We start from the raw sequence: 23,074 nt of genomic DNA on the forward strand, positions 1-23,074 counted from the left end.
CCCAAAACCTCGTAAAAGAACTAGTATTGCATGGCAATTTTTTGAACATATATCAGATATTGAGGTGCAATGCAATATTTGTCAACAAATATATAAGCATAGAAGTAGAGGCAAGCAAGGGGGTACGGGTACGTTAATGAGACATATAGCTGAAGATCACAAAAGAGAGTTAAATATTGCAAAAGGTGGTGGGGATGTTGGTGGGGCAAACTAGAATGGACTCAGCAACCGGTCACGTATCGAAGAAGTATAATAAATTGAGGGACAGGGAAGAAATAGCTAAAATGGTAGGTGTGGGTTGTTTGCCTTTTAGTTTTCCTTCTTCTGATGCCTTTATTCGTTATATACAAGCAATTTATAATCCTATGTTTAATGGTATTCCTAGAACTACTTGTCGGTCTGATATTTTTAGACTCCATTCACAATATTGTTTTTATTTATCAACATTGTTAAAAATATTCAATGTAGATTGTCCCTAACTTCTGATCTTGGTCGTGCTGTAAATAAAAATGATTATTTAACCGTTACTTGTCATTGGATAGATAGTAATTTCATGATGCAAAAACCTATTCTTGCTTTTTTATATGATGAAGATCGTAAACATACTGGACAATTTATTGCTGATTCTATTGTTAAAATTGCCGGATATTATGGTATCGAAAATAAAATTTTATGTATTGCTTTTGATAATGCTTCTAACAACAAGACTGCTATAACAAAAATAAAATATACGCTATCTCCGCCCTCGCCTGAAATTTTTCATATTAAGTGTGCATGTCATATATATAATTTAATTGTAAAAGATGATCTTCAGTTTTTTGAGCTTTATATTGAAAAAATTCGTCTTGCCATTGGTTTTATTCAAGGAAATAATCATAGATCGAGAATTAGAGAATTTAAAGTTAAATGTCAAGAAAATGGACTTACACCGATTTTGATGCCTGAGGAAATTGATACTAGATGGAATTCTATGTATGAATTTTTAAAAACTTGTTATAAATATAGAATTCCTACCACACTAACTTTTAACCAACATTGCGGTTCATTTGTTGATTCTGCTGATTGCATGCTACATAATTCTGACTGGGTTGTAATTAATGATCTTGCTAAGTTTTTAGAAAAATTTTATGTAGCTACGGTTAAATTTTTCGGTGCTTATTATCCTACTGTTTGTAATATTTTGGCATATATAGCCGATATTTCTGGTTTGCTCAAAGAATATAAAAATAAAGAAGGTTATAAAGAAGCTGTTGGCGTCATGTTTACGAAATTTAAAAAATATTTTTTTTCGATTCCCCCTATTTACTTGGTTGGTGCTATGCTAAATCCGTGCATGAAATATAATCATATGTGTCACTTTAGTACTCTTATTTATACTAACTTAGAAATAAATACTAACCATGATTCTGAACAAGTACAACCTGATTTGTGGACGGCTACGGCTGATGCAAAGGATTACATAGAAAAATTATATAATCACTATGCTGATTTATTTGATTTAGCCGTACCTACAAATATCACTCCAACTGTCGCTCCTCATCCTCCCGAGGAGCCATCATCTTCTAAAAGGCCAGCACATAGTGGTTTTTCTGATTTAAATTGTTGGAACAGTGTTGATGAGAGAACTTACACATCAACTTATCGGGAAGAGCTGAAATATTATCTTCGGACGGCACCATAGGATCGCAGACAACGGATCAACACGTTGGATTGGTGGAGGAGTAATGAAACACAATATCCTGTGCTTTCAAGATTAGCTAGAGATATCTTGAATGTTCCAATGTCAACCGTTGCATCAGAGAACGCCTTTAGTCAGGGACGACAGCAGCTTGGAGACAACCGACACTCATTGGGAAGCAATGCAATGAATGTTCTAGTTTGCCTCAGAGATTGGATTAGAGCGGAAAGAAGAAACCAATGAATGGAACCGGAGCCGAGCGACGAGCTGAAACTTGAAGAAATTATGACTTCACGGGAGAACTCAGCAGAATCAAGTCCAATGCATGGTTTTGCCCCCGTTGACTTCGACTATCCTATGCAAGTTCCCATTAATATTAACATGCATGAGTTGAAAAAAATGATGCATAATTTATAGATTTTTCATTCATGTAAATTATAAATTTTGGATCATTTTGCAATCAATAAAATTCCCCAAATTCATTCACTCCTTAGTCCTTGTTTTTTATTTTTTTTTATATAACGATTTAAAATTTTAAATTGAATTTCTAGTTTTCTACTTTAAATTAAAAACTTACTTCTAATACATTATTAATTTACTACCAAATATTATTAATTTATTATATTAAGTAGCATATGTTTTGTATATTTGTGCATATATCTTCTATAGAAGTGTATATTTAACATATACATCTGTATATGTTTTATAAATTAGTATATAAGTGTATCCATATATATTGTAATGTATATATAATGTAGTATATTTTATAAGTAGTAGTATATATACATTGAATGGTGCGTATACACGTGTATATATCTTCTATAGAAGTGTATATTTAATGTATACATATGTATGTGTTTTATAAATCAGTATATAAGTATATCTATATATATTGTAATGTATATATAATGTAGTATATTTTATAAGTAGTAGTATATATACATTGAATGGTGCGTATACATAGAATAGAGTGTATATATGTGAATAGATCTTCTATAGACGTGTATATTTAACGTATACATGTGTATATGTTTTATAAATTAGTATATAACTATACAAATATATATTGTAATGTATATACATTATAGTATATTTCATTTAAAGTATTACATATACATAGAATAGAGTGTATATATCTGAATGGATCTTCTATAGACGTGTATATTTAACGTATACATGTGTATATATTTTATAAATTAGTATATAACTATACAAATATATATTGTAATGTATATATATTGTAGTATATCTCATTTAAAGTATTACATATACATAGAATAGAGTGTATATATGTGAATAGATCTTCTATAGACGTGTATATTTAATATATACATGTGTATATATTTTATAAATTAGTATATAACTATATATTGTAATGTATATATATTATAGTATATCTCATTTAAAGTATTACATATACAATTATACATAGAATAGAGTGTATATATGTGAATAGATCTTCTATAGACGTGTATATTTAACGTATACATGTGTATATGTTTCATAAATTAGTATATAACTATACAAATATATATTGTAATGTATATATATTATAGTATATTTGATTTAAAGTATTACATATTCATAGAATAGAGTGTATATATGTGAATAGATCTTCTATAGACGTGTATATTTAAGGTATACATTACTTTATGTTTTATAAATTAGTATATATATTGTAGTATATACTTTTTTTAAAGTAGTACATATATATTGAATGGTGCGTATATATGTGTATATATCTTCTATAGACGTATATCTTTAAAGTATACAAGTGTATATATTTTATAAATTAGTATGTAACTATATATATATATACATATTGTTGTATATATATATATATGTATATTGTAGTATATATTTTATTTAAAGTAGTACATACAGATTGAATGGTGCATATATATGTGTATATATGTAGTATATATTTAACGTATACATGTGTATATGTTTTATAAATTAGTATATATATATATATATTGTAGTGTATATATATATATATTGTAGTGTATATATATATATTATACTATTATAGCATATGTTTTATTTAAAGTAGTACGTATAGTCATATATAATTATATATTGAATGGTACGTATATATGTGTAATTGTTTATATATTTTTTTAAAAATATATATTGTATATTGGAGTGTATATAGTGTATATTGGAGTGTATATAGTGTATATTGGATTTTTTATTTATTTTTTAAACGGGTTTGATCGGTTTTTGACCGGATTTTGGTGGGTTTGACCGGGTTGGATTAAGTGGACCGGGTTAGGGTGGGTTTTAATTTTTTTACTGTTTGGCCCGGCCCGGCCTGGTTAACTTCAAACCCGGCCCTTAACCGGCCCGCAACCCGGTTAAAATGGAAGGGCCGGGTTTCGGTTTGGCCCGGCCCGGCCCACTTGACACCTCTAAGTTAACTTATAATTTTATATCTATTTTGTTTTTTTTATTAAATATTATTTAATTATTATTTATTTAATACTTAGATAACTTATAATAATTAATTAGAGGTGATATTTAGTAAAATTATGATTAAAGCCGCTGAAGCAGACATGTCATAAATGTCTATTCTATTGTTTTATTATCTATTTTTTTTTAATATGAAAATAATTTATAATAATTAATTAGGAATGATATAGTAAAATCACGGAGCAAATAGCTCAAGCCGACAAGTCGAAGGAGAGCTTCTTTAAATACTTAGATGACTTATAATAATTAATTAGGGGTGATATTTAGTAAAATTACGATTAAAGCAGCTGAAGCAGACATGTCATAGTTGTCTATTTTACCTTTTTTATTAAATATTATTAATTTTTTAATATATAAATAATTTATAATAATTAATTAAAAATGATACAATAAAAAGTAAAATTACGATTGAGGCAACTGAAATAGACATGTCATAAATGTCTATTTTTCTATTTTTAAAATTAAATACTTTTTTTAATATATAAATGACTTATAATAATTAATTGGAGACAATATAATAAAATCACGATTGAAGAAGTTGAAGCAGACAACATAAGCAGGCATATCAAAATTTTCTCTTTTATATATTTTAAAAAATTAAATTAGGTGAAATTGTAGTAACAAATAAGAAAGAAAGTAAATTATATGTTTGATATGAAATGAAATAAAAAACAAAATTTATTTAATTGTATTAATTATAATTATTTTTTATAATAAATTACCATCTTACTAATTAATTTACTTAAATATAATATATTTGAAACAATTCTACACATTAAAAGATAAATACTAAGAATGAAAAATAAATGGAAGATAGAGGGCCCACATGTGTGAAAATAATATAGAAATATGTAAGGTCATGTGTGATGGCATTGTAGTAAATTTCTTAGATGACATTGTTGGTAATTAAAGAAAAAAGAATGGGCTTTCATTAAATTTTTTGATAAGGTTCAAAAAACAATGCACAAAAAATTATCAAATCAAGCTTAGAACTTATGTTTAATGACGAAACTATCCTCAAGCTTTTTTAAAATTGCAAGAAGTTGCCATGTTGAAGCCATCATTTCTATAATGTAGAAATATTTGAATTATGTCATATTTTAATAATTATTTGTAACAATAAGTTGATTTAGAGTGTGTTTGGTATGTTTTTGTGAAAATCTTTTTCAATTTTCTCCTGTTTGATTGGTTTAAATATTTTAAAAAATATTTTTCAAATCAACTTATTTTCTCAAATCTATAAAAAAGGACTCCCTTTCAAAAAGTAAGAAAAACATTTTCCCAAACTCCTTTTTAACCTCATTCTTAAATTGAAATGTTCATACGACTCTCAAAATTACCTACTCGTACTCCGACCCCCAATCCCCTATTCCCCACCCCACTCCCCATCCCAAAAAAGTATTTCAAACTTTTTTTTATCTCCCCCTACCAACCTACCCCTCCCCCTCCAAAATAAATATTTATTTTAAAAAATCATTTTTTTCTTACCCTCCTACCCGACCCTCCACCCCTACCCCCCTACCCCCCAAAAAAATATATAATTTTTTGATTTTTTTTTTAAATTCAATTTTTTCTTTGCTCCACCCTCACTGTTCTACCCCGACCTCCACGCATTAAAAAAAATATTTCAAACTTTTTTTTATCTCCCCCTACCAACCTACCCCTCCCCCCACACCCCGCCCCCCAAAAAATAATTTTTAAATCTTTTTTTTAAAATTTTTTAATTTTTTTCTTACTCCACCATCATTCCCCTACCTCGACCCCCCCACCTCTCTCCAAAAAAATTAATTTATTTTTTAAAAATATTATATAATTTTCTTAACACCCTCCACCTACAAAGACCCCCCCCTCCCCCCTCAATTTTTCTGTTTATAAAAATTTGTTTTTAAAAATATTTCAAAACATTTTTCTTATCGCACCCTTCTTATCCTATTCGTTTTCATTATTTTTGTTAAATATATACAATTATCTTTAGAAAATATGTACTTACACAATATGCATAATGAACACAAGAATATAAGTAAGAAACAACTTATTTTTCTAGAAAATATTTTTCCTCCTTTGTATCGAACACACCCTAAAAAAAGTATTTTTTGGGATCAAAAATTATTTTTTTGGAATGTATTTTTACTCTTTAGCTAAACATTAAAATATATTTTTTTAAATATTTTTTCATTCGACAACCAAACACTAGAAAACATTTTCCAAAAAATATTTTTCATTTACCAACCAAACATAAAAAATCAAGTAAGAAACCAACTTATTTTTCAGGAAAATATTTTCTAGAAAAACATTTTCCTTCGTACCAAACACACACTTATTCTAGATGTTTTGATATGGTCATGCTTGCTTGCATCGACTTTTACTCTTTTATTTAGTTGCCTTATGAAGATTTCTCGAAGGTTTTTGTGTTATTAAGCTTTGAACCATTCAAATGTTAGGAATATTTACAAAGAACGGTGACCTTAATCGACCTATGATGCGAACACAAAATCTATGAGTAAATTTTATTTATACATTGAATTATGTCATATTTTAATTGTGTGTCTAATCACATGATAAAGAGTATGTTTGAGTTGATTTACTCCAGGTATTTTAAACAAAAACAACTTTTAAATATTTTTGTCTTGCAATGGCTAGAGGAACAAACCGAACTGGACCAAATTCATTTGCTTATGTCACAACCGTTATTGCATTTTGCTCAGTTTCAATAGATAACACGCAGATTATTGTCTTAATAAAGATTGGACAGCACTGATTTGAAGGGCTGTTTATGTTAAATCAAACAATTTAATTTTAATTTTTAATTATTAAAATAAAATAAAATAAAATTAATATAAACATCAAGTGAATAACCATTTACCTTTAGAGAGGTCACAACATGCTAAGTAGTAGATAGTGTGAGGTTTTGATGATTCTAATTTGCTCCGGATCTAATTTGTTTAGCATACTTAAATTAATTTGCGCATAAAAATAAGGTCCTCATAAAATACAAATTAAATTTCAGTAGTGTAACCCTCTGTTTTACTGATTCAACCTTTTTACATTCCGCTATGCTTATGGGGCAATATTTGTTTAACCACACAGCTTTACCGAATCGCCACTTCCTTTTTCCATCACTCATTTTTACAGCAAATATCGGATCATATTTCTCACTTTAATTTTCAGCTCTCTTTAATCTTACCAACTTATATTTTTTTTGCATGCACTGATTGTTTTTTCCTTTTGACGTGAGTTCAACTTATACAATGATTTTGTATTTGTAGCAGCACTATCTAATACTATATGGATTTTGTGTTTTAATTTGCTGCTAATTGTATTGTAGTCCTTTGTTTGAAGGTGATAAAATGGCTCCAATTTTGCTTCATGGTACTTTGCATGTGACGATACACGAGGTCGATAGGCTGCATGAGAAGCACGGGAACAACATCTTTAGCAAGGTATATTATATTCATATATGCTCCACTTGAATTTTGAATTGGGTCACTATATGTATTGCTCTTTCCTTAATTATCCCAGGCTTTTGTTGGTCAATTCTAGTAAATTTTTGTTAATTAAAACGGATTGGTCCTATTCACGAATGGTATGCATTATGATTGACATAGTCGTAAGTGGTAAAGTTGTTATCATGTGACCAAGACGACACGGGTACGAGATGTGGAAATAGCATAATAGACCTTGTTGTCCGGCCCTTCCTCAGACCAGCCTCTTGCATTGAAATGCAGGATAAAGTTGCATATAATAAACTCTTGTGGTTCGGCCCTTCCTCAGATCCACCTCTTGCACTGAAATGCAAAATAGTGGTCTGGCCCTTCTCCGGACCCTGCGCATGACGGGTTCTTAGTGCACCTGGCTGCCCAGTATTGACTCACTATTCAGTTGGTGGTCTCTTTTGATATGATACATAATGTTTACAAATTTCTCTAAGAACTAGAAGTTGGAATGTTCTTCTCTATAAGGATTGGATGAGAGTAAATAACACCCCAATGTTAGCATAATTCGTGTTCATATTTGCATTTGGTGTTACATGTGCAATCACAATCTCTTATTGAATTGTGCTAGTATGCTATAAAAATGGTAGGACTTATTCCTATGGAAGTCGTATAAGGATGAGGCAGACTCTCCCATTATTTTTTTGTTCGCTTCCAGAGGTGCTTAAGTGATCTTTATCCGAGTGAAGGGATGGACTGGGGAAGTTAAGGGATTGTGGAACTTTTGTTTTATTTAGAGAGGAACCCTTTCACTGCTTTTCCAGTCTGTGTTTTCGTGATCGACTGTCCCCACATAAGTTTCTGTCTAGTCACTAGATCCTTTCCCTTTTATGTCATTGACTCTCCTCGCTTGCATCACACTGATTCTGGAGTAGTTGGTGGAGTGTCAATATATTATTCAGCTGAACGGTGACATTTCATATTGTCCTGGAGAGACTCCTCACTGTATTGTTTTCGTTGATTGAGCCCATTATCAGATAGTAATTATATTGGCTAAGAGTAATGTTCTCTTTTAGTTTATGTTCCCAGTATTCTTGTTTTAAAAACATACGTAATTCATTTGATCTCTGCGTTATGGGGATACATTGAGGTTAAATAAGCTGATGAAATTGTAATTTTGTCTAAATTTCATAACGTGATATACTACTGTTAACATTATTCCTTCGTTTCACTATTTCTTTTTTTAAGCTTTCATCAGATGAAGTCTCTATTTTGTGTCCGATCTTTCTCCTTAAATCTCATAAAACAACGACAGCACAAACTTCTGCGAGTATAACTTACATGAATCACGAGTGCTGATATAAATAGATAGATAACATACTGCAATTCAAGCATATTGACAGCCTTCAAATTGGGGAGAGATCTAACTATGTCCTATAATGCTTCTGGGAGAAGCATATGTGCAGTACTACTTGTATTACATCATCAAGACTTGTGCTCGCTAGGTTCTTCCTCTCCTCGCCTCTTTCTTGGGTATTTACTTTGTTATTATGAATGATGAACTGGGGTATTTCATGGTTTCACCAATGAAAAAGGTAAATATAAATCCATTTACCTAAAGGTGAGTGAAGCTGTTCTAAATGAATTCATTTCGAGACTACGTCTATTAGGTTCAGATTAAAACCTGTTGGTGCTATTACGCATAGTTGATTACAGTTGGACTGTATTTCTTCTCAATGCCATGTCCGTGGAGATAGTTCTGTAAAAAATTGTCATGATTAACAAAATGATAGAATTAGTTTTTGCTAGGTTTTACATCAATAGTATAATATAGTTTGTTTAACTGTTGTTGCCTGGACCTGGTTAGTTTATGGTATTGAGGGCAGCAATGTAACGTTTCTTACTTGTCGATAAAGGACTAGTTCAACACTAGAGAAGTAACTTTGTCCACACCCTCAGTTCTTCAGCAGAAAATACTGATTTTGAAATGTTTGTTTTTTTCTCTTCGCTCTTTTATGAATTTAATGTTTGCCATTTCTAATACTTCTGAGACCTCGCTAACTTAAAGTTATGCACTTATGAAAAGTTTGTATTACAATTCATATTCTTTTCCTTAGATACAAACTTATGATGAGAAAATAGACACTTTGAACTTGTTTAGGAAATGATTCCCCCACTTATGAAGTTTCTGATCCATTGAAATCTCATAATTGCAGATTAAACAGTCTGTCGAGGAGACAGTAGGTATGGGTAAAGGAGGTTCTAGACTTTATGCCACAGTTGATTTGGAAAAGGCAAGGGTTGGAAGAACCAGAGTCATTGAAAATGAACCAGACAATCCCAGGTGGAATGAGTCTTTTCACATCTACTGTGCCCATATGGCTAATAGTGTTATATTTACAGTCAAAGATAACAAATCCGTTGGTGCAACCTTAATTGGAAGAGCATATTTACCGGTTAATGACCTTTTGGAAGGGGATGAGGTTGATGAGTGGATTGAGATAATGGATGAAGGCAAGAATCCCATTGAAGCAGGTTCCAAAATCCATGTTAAGCTGCAATTTTTTGATATCAGTCGAGATCGTAACTGGGGACGTGGAATAGGTAGTCGAAAATATCCTGGTGTCCCTTACACGTTCTTCCCGCAGAGATCAGGATGTCGTGTTTCTTTGTATCAAGATGCGCATATCCCTGATAAATTTATTCCTAAAATCCCCCTATCAGGGGGTAAATATTATGAACCACATCGATGTTGGGAAGATGTCTTTGATGCGATTACTAACGCTAAGCACATGATTTACATTACTGGCTGGTCTGTGTATACCGAAATAACGTTGTTGAGGGACTCCAGGAGGGAAAAACCTGGAGGAGACGAGACACTTGGAGAGCTGCTCAAAAAGAAGGCTGAGGAAGGTGTTAAAGTCCTTATGCTTGTATGGGACGACAGAACATCTGTAGGGTTGCTGAAGAAAGACGGTCTCATGGCCACTCACGACGAAGAAACTGAAAAGTACTTTAAGGATACTGATGTGAATTGTGTACTTTGCCCTCGGAATCCTGATGATGGTGGAAGCATCGTTAATGATTTACAGATCTCTACCATGTTTACTCATCACCAGAAAATCGTAATTGTGGACAGTGACATGCCCAATGGAGATTCAGAGATGAGGAGGATTGTGAGCTTCGTTGGTGGCATAGATCTTTGTGATGGGAGATATGATACTCCTTTCCATTCACTTTTTAGAACACTGGACACAGCACATCATGATGATTTCCACCAGCCTAATTTTGCTGAAGCTTCGATTTCCAAAGGTGGGCCTAGGGAGCCCTGGCACGACATTCATTCTCGGGTTGAAGGACCAATTGCTTGGGATGTATTGTTTAATTTTGAGCAGAGATGGAGGAAACAGGGCGGAAAAGATATCCTTGTGAAATTAAGAGAGCTTGACAATGTTATTATTCCACCATCTCCAGTTATGTACCCTGATGATCCTGAATCATGGAATGTTCAGCTATTCAGATCGATCGATGGTGGGGCAGTTTTCGGCTTTCCAGACAACCCTGAAGAGTCAGTAAGGTCTGGTCTAGTAAGCGGGAAGAATAACATAGTCGATAGAAGTATCCAAGATGCTTATATCACTGCTATTCGTCGGGCAAAGAATTTCATATATATTGAAAATCAGTATTTTCTTGGAAGTTGTTATGATTGGGACTGTGATGATGTGAAGGTGGAGGATATAGGTGCTTTGCATCTCATTCCGAAAGAACTTGCATTGAAGATTGTGAGTAAGATTGAAGCAGGAGAAAGGTTCACTGTATATATTGTGGTTCCAATGTGGCCAGAAGGACTTCCTGCAAGTGCATCTGTACAAGCAATATTAGATTGGCAGAAGAGGACAATGGAGATGATGTATAAAACTATATTTCAGGCTATCAGGGATAAAGGTATCGACGACCACCCAAGGAATTATTTGACCTTTTTTTGCATTGGTAACCGGGAGGTGAAGAAGAGTGGAGAATATGAACCTTCAGAAAAACCTCAATCTGACACTGATTATGAGCGAGCTCAGGAGGCTCGTCGTTTCATGATCTATGTCCATTCCAAGATGATGATTGGTGAGTAGTGGTTTGCCATTTCGATTCTATACTAATTTCTACTCTTTGGAATAGGAAATTTGCACGTCTTGAATGTGGCAAGAAATACTTTTAGGACTTGTAAGTTTCTTGGAATTCTTTAAGGATTTAACATGGTAAACATTAAAATTTTGATTTGTTAGTTTCATCAAACACCAATCTTTAGATTTACAAAATACATAGAGACATAGACTCTCATGCATGAGTACTGCATAAAAGTTAAGACGGATCTAGGCCTTTATGTCTCACAATTGAACCCGTGGTACTTCTACATTTTTGGATTCAGAAATTAATATTTGTTGAAATTATTGTGACATTTAACGTATATATCTTTCTCTGTGATTCAGTTGAACCCATTGAGTCTATGTTACATTATGGTAGCATACTGAGGTGCTAACTTCACTTCTTAACAGTTGATGATGAGTACATTATAGTTGGATCGGCCAACATAAACCAGAGATCAATGGATGGTGCAAGAGACTCAGAGATAGCAATTGGAGCTTACCAGCCTCATCATTTAACGAAGAGGCAACCAGCAAGGGGTCAAATTCATGGTTTCAGAATGTCATTGTGGTACGAGCACATGGGCATGCTCGATGACACGTTCCAACATCCAGAGACCGAAGAATGTGTGAGGAAGGTGAATGAAATAGCTGATAAATACTGGGATCTGTATATAAGTGAGAGTCTAGAAAGCGATCTGCCTGGTCATTTGCTCCGTTACCCCGTTGGACTTACCAATGATGGCGATGTAGTGGATTTGCCTGGAAATGGAAATGGGTACTTCCCTGACACCAAGGCTAAGGTCGTTGGTACTAAATCTGACCTCCTTCCTCCTATCCTCACTACCTAAATTTAAAAAACCTTGTACACTTGTTATGTTGACAAGATAATAAAATCATATGCAGTTTGTAGTGGGATGTGCATGTGAGATTAGATGAGGTTCCTAGCTAATTGATTGTTGTTTTTAGGAACTTTTTCAGATTTTATGTGTTTTGAGAGGATACTAGTATTGGGTTTGCACTCTTTGGAAATTTTGACACTTCGTTGCTTTCTTGTTGAGCCAATTTTTCTTTTAGTTACTTATGGAGTACTGCATTGCATCAATTTTTTTCACAGAAATTTTCATGAACAAGTTGACTATAGGAAGGTCTTTGGGCGAAATTAAAGCTGGATCGTTTGATTCAAAACCAGGATATCACACGATTATAATCTAAATAAGTAGTCTCGCCTGTTATTGATAAGTCATATCAAAATTTTAGTATAAAATATTACTCCTACTAATTTTAACTAATATCTTCAACTAAACACGAAAAAATTTTAGTTTCAACATTTAATATATCAAAGATAATCTATCTAATTCCTTGAATCAAGGCCTCTCTAGGTGTTACGATATGAATCAGTTCGAGCGCAATGTTGATGCTTGAATGATGTGACACAAGCAACTATTGCAACTAGTGATTTAGGATACAGGCTCAATTAGCGACTAGTTTAAAATTGGTTTGTTACACTGGGTCAAGCAAAGTTTAATGAATCCTGTGACTTCTAGAGTTTCTCTGCACAGGTGTGTATGTGTAAGGTAGTACCTGACATGTATGAGATGCAGAGATATGAAGTTGCATGCAATCAAAAGGAGAAGAAATAAATCAACCAAGTGGCCAAATTGCAAACGATTCCTTTGAAATTTGTCCACTTGGCTGGTTTGTCTCAGTTTCCATTATTACTTGAAATTTGTCCACTTGGCTGGTTTGTCTCAGATTCCATTATTACTTGAAACGTATTTAGAGTGAAACGTGTTTATTTGGCCCTACTAATTATCAACACCTAATAACTAGTATTTGCCTAATCCAATCAATAGTGGCATTCAGCTTCAAATTATTGACACGTACAAACGTACTGTTGTAAATTTGGAAGATTCATATGAAATGAACTAGTGCTATTATATATTTTCGTGTTCTTCTTTTTCTTATCACGGGACAGGGCCTACAAATGTCTTAATACAGTTTTTCTGTTACTTTCAAAGTTGACAGGTGCAAGAGAACAGACAAGATTAAGTGGCTTGGAAGGATGACTTGGAAGATTCAATTGGAAGAACACTACAAATATTATCCACGAAAATTACAAATAAATATTGAACTTCTCTTTTTGCCTTTCCTATCCAAAATATCAAATCACATGCAACGAGAGGTGCACAGCAATCTAAGTATCAACTTTGTCCGTTTCTCAGATCAAAATGAACCGAACGTTCTGATTTTTCCTTCTTTTGGTAATAGTTTCACGGTGGAAAATTTTAAAATTTAAAGTTTATGAATTGTCAAATCAATAAAATTATAAAGACAGTTTAATGTATTATTATACGATAATTTTATTATTATACGAAATTTTAATCTTACATTGCATTTTTATAATAAATTATTTCCATGAATTGAACATGTATACCTTCTTTTTAGGACTCCAAAGCTCAATAATATCAAAGATCTAAAAAAAATTATCAAATTATGTTCAAACGGCAACTAAATTTCTTTCAGCGACACAAGTAGTGATACAATCAAAATTTTTATTAAGAAGGTTCAAACCGTAAAAAAATAAACACATTTATATATATATATATATATAACTTTAATCAAATATGAATAGTATGATTTTTTCTCTCTTCGCTGAACCCTTGTTCCAAGCTAGCTCCACTAACACAAGTGGTTAGTTCTGCTCATGACAGACAGAATTCTTTTCTGACTTGACGGCACACTGCTACAATAAGTACTCCCCCATTTTAATTCACCTCACATTATTTATTTTGATTCTAAATTTATGAGAAAAAAGTTTGAAGTTTGTAGTTTAAAATAAATTCAAATATTTATTTGATGATAAATGATTTTATTCAAAGTAAAAAAAATCAAATTAATTATTTTTAATTATAAATAAATAAATAACATTCTTTTAGAATGAATTAAAAAGAAATATCATACAAATGTGAATGCGGGAGTAGTTGTATCGAAACTAGACGAGCAAAATAATAAAAAGCACTTCCACGTCTCTTATTTTCCCACTGCTTTTAAGATTCTTTAAATCGATTCAATTCAACTTTAAACACATGACTTTGTGGACGGGTAAAACTTATACGCATTTGGTGTATATATCAAGTCAATATATGTATCCCATGTGTTTGAATTTAAAATTTATGTTACTTAATCATGATTAATCAATACGTATTTTACTTAATTTAATTATATAATTATGATAAAAAATATTAATTTAATATATACACCGAATGCTTGTAAATTTTTATTCTCCGGGTACCATAAAAAAACCAACTTTCCATTATAACACAACTTTGACCATCTTTAATTTCCTTCCTTCTCTGCCTTTCTTCTCTTTTTCCCTGCCGTGCGGTGCATTGCTGAAACCAAAAACTTATTCAATTCTAAATCAAACACTTGGAGAAATCCCAGTGAACTATTGTCTCTTCTCGTTTTCTCTCTTTCTCCGCAAGGACGCCGATCTGATGTAATAAAGCTTTCGATATATAATGGGTTTGGTGTATTCTCTTTTTTTTTTTAGAAAAGTAAAAGAAAAATCGAAAGAAATCCAGAATGCCAAGAGTAGTGGAGAATTATTTTACACCTCAAATTACTTGAGAAATTTAATCTACACCAACATACTTACTATACATACAAGTACCTACTTTAACTACTCCTTAACCACCCACTAATTTCTTCTCTCTATATAAAATATTGAGACGCCAGTCAGTCAATTAATATTCTTTTCGATTAGTCAACTTTCTTGAATACATTTTACACCAGTTATCAATCAATATTCTTCTATAATATCTTCTAAGTTTCTATTCAACCCCACAGAATTATACTATGTCAAGTATGTTGAGTTCACAAGGCTTTGTATTGGCGACAGCCATGGCGGTCTCTGCCGGCACCGTGATTTTATTCGATCTTTTCCGGGTCAAGTACTTCCCGTCGATCCATCTTTCCGATCAACAAGACTACCCACATGATGAAAAGCAAATTCTCAAGTCATGTTTATCTTCAGGTACCTACTACTCACTCGCTGTGAAAATTTATCTTCAAATATTTTCGTAATCATACTTTTTTTTAAATCAAATTATGACAATCTGCCTTCAAAATTTTTTCAAGTTCCAAATTTCACTTTCTCTATAAAACTTCAAAAACTCAAATGCTCAAGTTTTAATTTCAAAATCCATGATCAAATCTTGATTTTCTTGTTTAATTTAATCTAACGTTTATTTAGCTGGGAAGAACAAGGAGAGAGCAAGGAAGAAAAAGAAGAGAGTACATTTTGCAGCTGATGTGAAAAGTTCAAGCGGGAATGGGGAGGAATACAGAAGAAAACAGATGAAGAAATGTACAGAAAGCAAAATTAATTCATGTGGGAATGAGATTATGGGGATGCCAGGTAATAGGGTGGCTTTGTATACTGGGATTCTCAAGGATCGGGTTCAAAGAATGGGATTCTCCTATTGATTAATTTGTATTTTCGTCTTCGTCTTCGTCTTCGTCTTCTTGCAATGCAAAATCCGAGGAATTAGTGACAAGAAATTTTACAGGTTTAGCTGGAACGTGTAAATAATATTGTGTGAACATATTTTCTGGAATCTATATTCAGTTCATGAAATTAGGAACTCCTTTCTTACTTGGTATATTTATCTGGAATCTTTTTTTTTTTCCTGAGAAATGGAATCTTCAGTTAGTGGTTATTTTGTACTTTAGTTTTGTTCAACTCCATTTGGTTAGCAAACAAAAATAAAAATGAATAGAATAACAATAATAATTCCTCCCAGGTCCTTAATTAAAGAAAGGGGATAAGTGAGTATTATTAAGTTAAAAAAAATAAAGTATAACTGTATTAGTTGTTTCAATAACTACCAAAATTATTAAATAACTTTGCAAAGTTGTTTGAAGCAAAAATGTTTTAAAAAAAAACTGAAAATTTTTTAATCCCTTTTACCTTATTTTTAAAATTTGAAAGACCTTCACTTAATTGAAAAATTTGTTTGTCCCTTTCAATTCAAGGTCCCATAATTAAGAGTGCATTTGGATTTGAGATGAAATTGAAAGAATTATTATATGGAGTTAAAAGATGAAATAAATTGTGAAACTAACGCTAAAGTGATTAACGGCAAAGAGGAAAGCCTCCGTCGGTGTGTTGATTAAGAGATATATGTACGATTTATTAATCTACCTTCATGAAAATAATTTTATTTTTTAAAACTAATTTATCACTTAATATTTAAAATTTATAGTGAAATTTAATTAAATCTGAATTGACACATGTAAAAGATTTTTAATTGAATTTAATGCATATTATAGTTCACAACACATCATAATTGGCATCAATATGATGAGATACTTAAAATTTTCTTACTTTTGAATGACTTGTGCATAAGGACTAAATTTCACATATATCTTATGTGTTATCTAATTGAACTTGTATTTTAAGTATTTTGCATTGATATTGCTCAACATAAAACATTAAGTTCACATTAACTTTTCGACTTCTTTATATTGTTCGAGTTCATATATATTCGTTTTTATATAATCATTTGTCTTGTGGTTCATTTCCAAAAGAAAAATTATTTAACGAGTTTTAAGAGTTATGTTGCAAGATATATATTTTAAAGCTAATAAATATATCAACGTTGTATTTTAATTTACAGATTTAGAATTATAATTGTGCAAATTATTGAATAAAAAATTAACAATAACAATTAGGATGGGAACAATACTTAACATCATAATAAAAAACTTGCATAAAGAAAGATAACAAATCAAATCTGACAGATTTGTAAAGAGATGGGTATGGAACGGAATATTCTATACTTTTTTTGAAATGATCATTGACTTAAACTATTCACTCTATTGCTTTTGTCGTATTTCATCACTCTATATTTGACTTTAATTTTCATTGCATTTAAATTTAATCACTGTGTACTATTGCAACATCTTAACAATTGTATGTTTAACAATTGATATCAGAGCAATTGTGGTGCTTTCTTAAGAATATTATGCTCTGATACCAATTAATATATATATTATCATTATATAGAAATATGATCAAAGGAACGACCAAGGATATTTTAGGTATTTCATAATTTATTTCTTTTAAATAAAATCAAAAGTAAGTTGCTATTTGTGCAATTGTTCAAATATTTTAGATATTTTTATTTTTCTCTGCCACATATAAAATAATATTCAATTATCTGTCTACCATTAACACCACAAATGCAATGAAAGACTTTTCTAGAAGACATAATTTCTAGACTTGAATTGAATAAATAAGAGCATCCTTTTAACTATATTCAGTTGTTAGTTCAATCCTCTTCAATAAACCTCATAGGTACGTTTCTCGATTTTATTATTTTCTTCATAATTCATTTTCAATCTTTTTCTATTTTCGTAGATATTATTTTTTTGTGGTGTTATAAGTTGGAAAGTGGATTCTTGAATTGAATATTTTCTTTCTAGTTTATTCTACTAATTTCTTTGTGGTATTAGAAGGCATAATATGAGATTCTTGAATACCGATTTATATAATTTTTTTTTACTTATTTTTCTATTGTTACAAGTTGAAATGTGGGATTCTTAAATATCATTTTTTTAAAAAAATTATTCTTCTCATTTATGTGTGTTGTTAGATGTTAGAACATGAGATTTTTGAATGCCCTTTTAATTTATTTTTTGGGGGGCTTATTTTGGTGATTTTTGTGTGTCTTTTATTATTAGAATATGAGATTATTGAATACCCATTTTGTGTTTTTGTTGAAATTCAATTAAATCTGAATTGACGCATATAAAAGATTCTCAATTGAATTTAATGTGTACTATAGTTCACAACACATCATAATTGACACCTATATGATGAATGTCATTCTCATTAATCTTCTGAATGTTTTGAATAATTAATGGAGATACTTGAATTTTTTTTTGCTTTTGGATGACTTGTGCATAAAGTCTAACTTTCACATATGTCTCATGTGTTACCTAATTGAACTTGTATTTCAAATATTTTGCATTGATATAGCTCAACATGAATTCTTTAGATTGTTGAATTTGTTTTCAAACCCCTAGCTTATTTACTTTAGAGACATACGTAAGGTTCACGTATATTCAACCCTTTCAAAAAAAAAATTGAGATAACATTGACTATATTATTGTTGTTGTTTGGTAGTAGTAGTATAATTCACATCACCTTTCCGACTTCTTCATATTGTTCGAGTTCATGTATATTCGTTTTTATATAATCATTTGCATTGTGGTTCATTTCAAAAAAAAAAAAACTATTTAACTAGTTTTAAGAGTTATGTCGCAAGATATATATATTTTAAAACTTAATAAATATATAAACATTGTATTTTAATTTACAGATTTAGAATCATAGTTGTGCAAATTATTGAACAAAAAATTAACAATAGCAGTTAGGATGGGAACAATACTTCACATCACAATAAAGAACATACATAATGAAAGATAATAAATCAAATCTGACAAATTTGTAAAGAGGTGGGCATGGGACAAGATGTTCTATGCTTTTTTTCGAAATGATCATTGACTCAAATTATTCACTCTGTTACTGTAACGTCTTGAGTCTGTACTCCGAATGCTACACGGTGCTTACGACCCCGAAGGACCACAATCTAACCCATGACTGATATCTGCTGTGAGCACTGAATAATAATAATGAAAATAATACGGAAAATAGGCTGAATTGCCAGAAGGTTCAAAATTTTAAATATTGGTAAATAATAACATCTGATAAAACATCTGAATCTAAGGTACTGTCTGAATTAGTCTAGTCTGAAAAGCCTCTAACTGAACTGTCTAAATGTGGAGTTGATGGGACAAGCCCCAAACTAACTCCAACTATTGAAATACTGCTAAACTGAAATACTGAAATAAAAATATATCCTCGATAGATAAGGACTCACTACTGCAATTTGATACTGCTGACTTAATCTGGCTAAACGCGGTCAGAATCCTGAGCGTTCGAATTTATGATATGAGACATCATAACACAAGAGAAAGTATACGTCAGTACGTGGAATTTACTGATATGATAGATGAGGTAAGACTAAATACAGGGGTTTATATGCATGAACAATAACTGACTGAATGATATAGAGTAACTGAATAGGAGAACACATAGATAACTGAAACTGTGTAAATATTGAGTATGCAATACTATACATACATGTGTATACTATATCTGAGCTTAAACTGAAGCTGAGTACTGAGTTCTGATAATAAGTAATAGATAAATCTGAGATTACTGATAATTATATTACTCATAACTGAGTGACTGTATCTGATAGTCCTGATTCTGTAAACTAAATTGAGTTCTGTACTGAGACTAAAACTGAGACTGTAGGAGAAATTGTAGGAAGTAATCATCTAACCGACATGCCCCAAATAAGATAACTGGGGTCCAACCTGTAACCCTAATTAGAAGAGTGTTAGTACCGTACCACGGGTAAAGACAAGCTGAAGAGTTACCCTCATCTGCGAGGTACTCTAATGAGAATGGTGGAACTCTCAACTGGCAGGTTAAAACACCTCATCAACCCTTAATTGGCAGGTTGATGTCTCAACCTATGCTGGCTACGTAGTTCTGGAACGCAAGAACTGCTTCTAAGGATCACACCCTTTTCTGGTAAGTAAGCCCCCGTCCTTGAGTTCACTCGGTGCTGAATCCTACTCCCAACTGAATAGACACTGAACTGATTATACTGAGCTGAACTAGACTAATACAGAGTTTCACTGAGTTCTATAACTGACTGAGTACTACTAATCGTGACACTACTGAAACTATTCTGTAACTACTGTAGCTCTAGGTAAACAACTAGATTTTCAGGTATTGAATACCCCCAGGACATGATCTTGAAAAACATAACAATAGATACTTGTTGATAATATATTCACCTAGGCATTTAGTCAAACACTTGGGATATATGAACTTGTACATGAATGGGGCTATATAATGTGTCATGATTCCACTATTCAATTCACATGAGCATTTTATCAAACACTTGTGGATCATGGATTATTCCACATGATACTGGTCAACACATGAACATCATGAATATCATAGTCAATTGTAAATTCAAGGGTTTATCATGCAATTCATATAATTCATCACACAAACCATTTTAATTTCATGAGACCTACAATTAAATCATGAATTGAAACCCAATTACTATCATGAACGTGAATACAATTAATTACAAGTATGAAAATCATAAATCTGAGATCCCGTATGTTTAAAAAGGTTTCTTGAACTTCATGGGTGGAAGTAACCCATGAATGAACACCTAACATACCTGAGAAGATGAGTTCTTGAAGGAATTCTTGTGTTTGATCTTGATCTTTAAGCTATGATTTTGCCCTTTGAAAGAGAATGTTTTAATTCTTGAGAGAAAGTGAGTAGTAGTGAGATAATAGGTTATTTAGGGGTTTAATTTCGTGTTTATACTGAGTAGGGCCATGAAAAATTCCAAATTACTCCTAGGAAAATTAAAAATTTCATCACTGGATGCCCGATTTTGGTCCTCACCATGACGCGGTGGAATCGCGGTGAGCCATTGGAATGTGGTTGGTACTGTTCATAAAAGGGATGAGTGCGAAAATGACCCTTGGCACAACTCGCCATGATCGCGGAGTCACACTAAAAAAGGACAATTCTGAATATGGACATTGGCGCGACGTACCGTTATCGCGGAGCTCACTGAAAAATGTCAATTTGGAACTGGCACTGCTCCGCAATGCGGACTTATTGCGTCGGCTTGCTGGAAACTGACAATTGCCATTTGCACCCTCTTCGGGACGAACTGATTGCCAAATTGGCACACTATTTTATAAAATATGCTATAACTCTTTACCCGGGTATCAGATTTAGGCGAATTTTATATTATTGAAAAGCTTATTGAATTTCCTACGCAATGATAAGCTCTAAATTGAAAAATACTGAATATTTAGAAAAATTTATATAGGATAACTCATGTACTGAGGGTTAAGTTAAATTAGAGAAATACGGGGTATTACAGTTACTTTTGTCGTATTTCATCACTCTATATTTGACTTTAATTTTTATTGCATTTAAATTTCACCACCGTGTATTAGTGAAACATCTTAACAATTGTTGCCATACCCTATTTTTATCTAAGATCAAAACAAGCACGACATTATGGACTCAAAAAGAATTAATTTGTCCAGAGTAGCCACCTAATTTTTAAGGAAAAATAGAAAACTTATTTATTTGTTTAACAAGTATGACTTTTTTAAATCTACGAAATCAATTTGAGTTCTAGGCACCCTTCAGAATCCACAAATGTGGTTCCCTGCCAGACTTAGGTTTATTAAAAAAGAGAAAGAGAAAAAATCAATGTTTGTAAATATAAATATAAAATATGTATTGAAATAATATAATGTGTGTGCTATTGTAAACAAAAATATATAAATATGCATGTAAAGAAAAGATTGAATAAAGAAAAATTGTTCTAAAGAAAAAGACTACGTAATATTTTAGTATAAAAACGTGAATTATTTGATTAGTTATCTAAATCAATTTAATATAAATTTTAACGGCCTAAATTTGCCTAAACACGTGATGAGGATTGCGTAAAGAATATCCCGCCCAACATCCCCAATTTTTTTTTTCACTATGATAATATTTGTACAAGTATAAGAATATAAAAATATAATACAAAATTTAAAGTCTTCTTTGAAGGTCATTCCCGACGAGTATTCCCAATAATCTGTATAAATACTTGTAATAAAAATGTTAGTAACAAATAAATAATTATCAAAATAAATTGAATAGGTATGTATATATATATGTATTTAAAATATAATTTTTCGTTAAAAGAATGGGCTTAGATAATTTAAAAAAAAAAAATTGTAAAGATCTCATCATTGCCCAAAATATTTATTTTATTACGTATTTGTATACGTAATGTCCGTCTTTTATTTGAAAAGATCTCAAAAATCAACGATTTTTTTTTTCATCGGACAAATATTTAATACTTGAAATAACCAAATTGCGACTAAGAAAATAAAATTCACTAGATCAATCAATCCAAAAGATAATAATATTTAAGTGCTATGTCTAAAATCTATCTTGTACCAGAAATGAGCAATACTAACAATTGTTACTTTTTTTTTTTTTGAAAACAAATTCGTGGCTTTATTGCAAATGAACAATTGTTACTTACTTTGTTTTAGTTAATAGCAACAATCAAAACATCAACATGTCAACTAAAGATAAATAATCACCAATAGCCACATAATCTGACTATGTTAAGAATACCGATTCAATAAAGGCTAAAGAAAAATTTAAT

The 23,074-nt window shown here is 31.5% G+C and overlaps 2 protein-coding genes across 3 annotated transcripts; both read left to right on the forward strand.

Moving 5' to 3' along the window:
• Positions 1-7,236: 7,236 nt before the first annotated feature.
• On the forward strand, positions 7,237-12,777 carry LOC107861953 (phospholipase D alpha 1). 2 transcript variants are annotated; one of them, XM_016707364.2, is made up of 4 exons: positions 7,237-7,380; positions 7,476-7,590; positions 9,798-11,697; positions 12,129-12,777. In XM_016707364.2, exons 2-4 carry the CDS (start codon positions 7,498-7,500, stop codon positions 12,566-12,568), a joined length of 2,433 nt encoding a protein of 810 aa, XP_016562850.1. In that variant the 5' UTR covers positions 7,237-7,380; positions 7,476-7,497; the 3' UTR covers positions 12,569-12,777. The 2 variants fall into 2 exon arrangements, with proteins under 2 accessions (XP_016562850.1, XP_016562851.1); XM_016707365.2 differs by having other exon boundaries at positions 7,252-7,380; positions 7,490-7,590.
• A 2,031-nt stretch (positions 12,778-14,808) lies between these two features.
• LOC107865843 lies at positions 14,809-16,359 on the forward strand. Its single transcript, XM_016712039.2, has 2 exons — positions 14,809-15,756; positions 15,976-16,359. Exons 1-2 carry the CDS (start codon positions 15,579-15,581, stop codon positions 16,206-16,208), a joined length of 411 nt encoding a protein of 136 aa, XP_016567525.1. The 5' UTR covers positions 14,809-15,578; the 3' UTR covers positions 16,209-16,359.
• Positions 16,360-23,074: the final 6,715 nt, after the last annotated feature.

The sequence above is a fragment of the Capsicum annuum genome, chromosome 3 (genome assembly GCF_002878395.1).
Source record: "Capsicum annuum cultivar UCD-10X-F1 chromosome 3, UCD10Xv1.1, whole genome shotgun sequence".
Taxonomy (NCBI): Eukaryota; Viridiplantae; Streptophyta; class Magnoliopsida; order Solanales; family Solanaceae; genus Capsicum; species Capsicum annuum.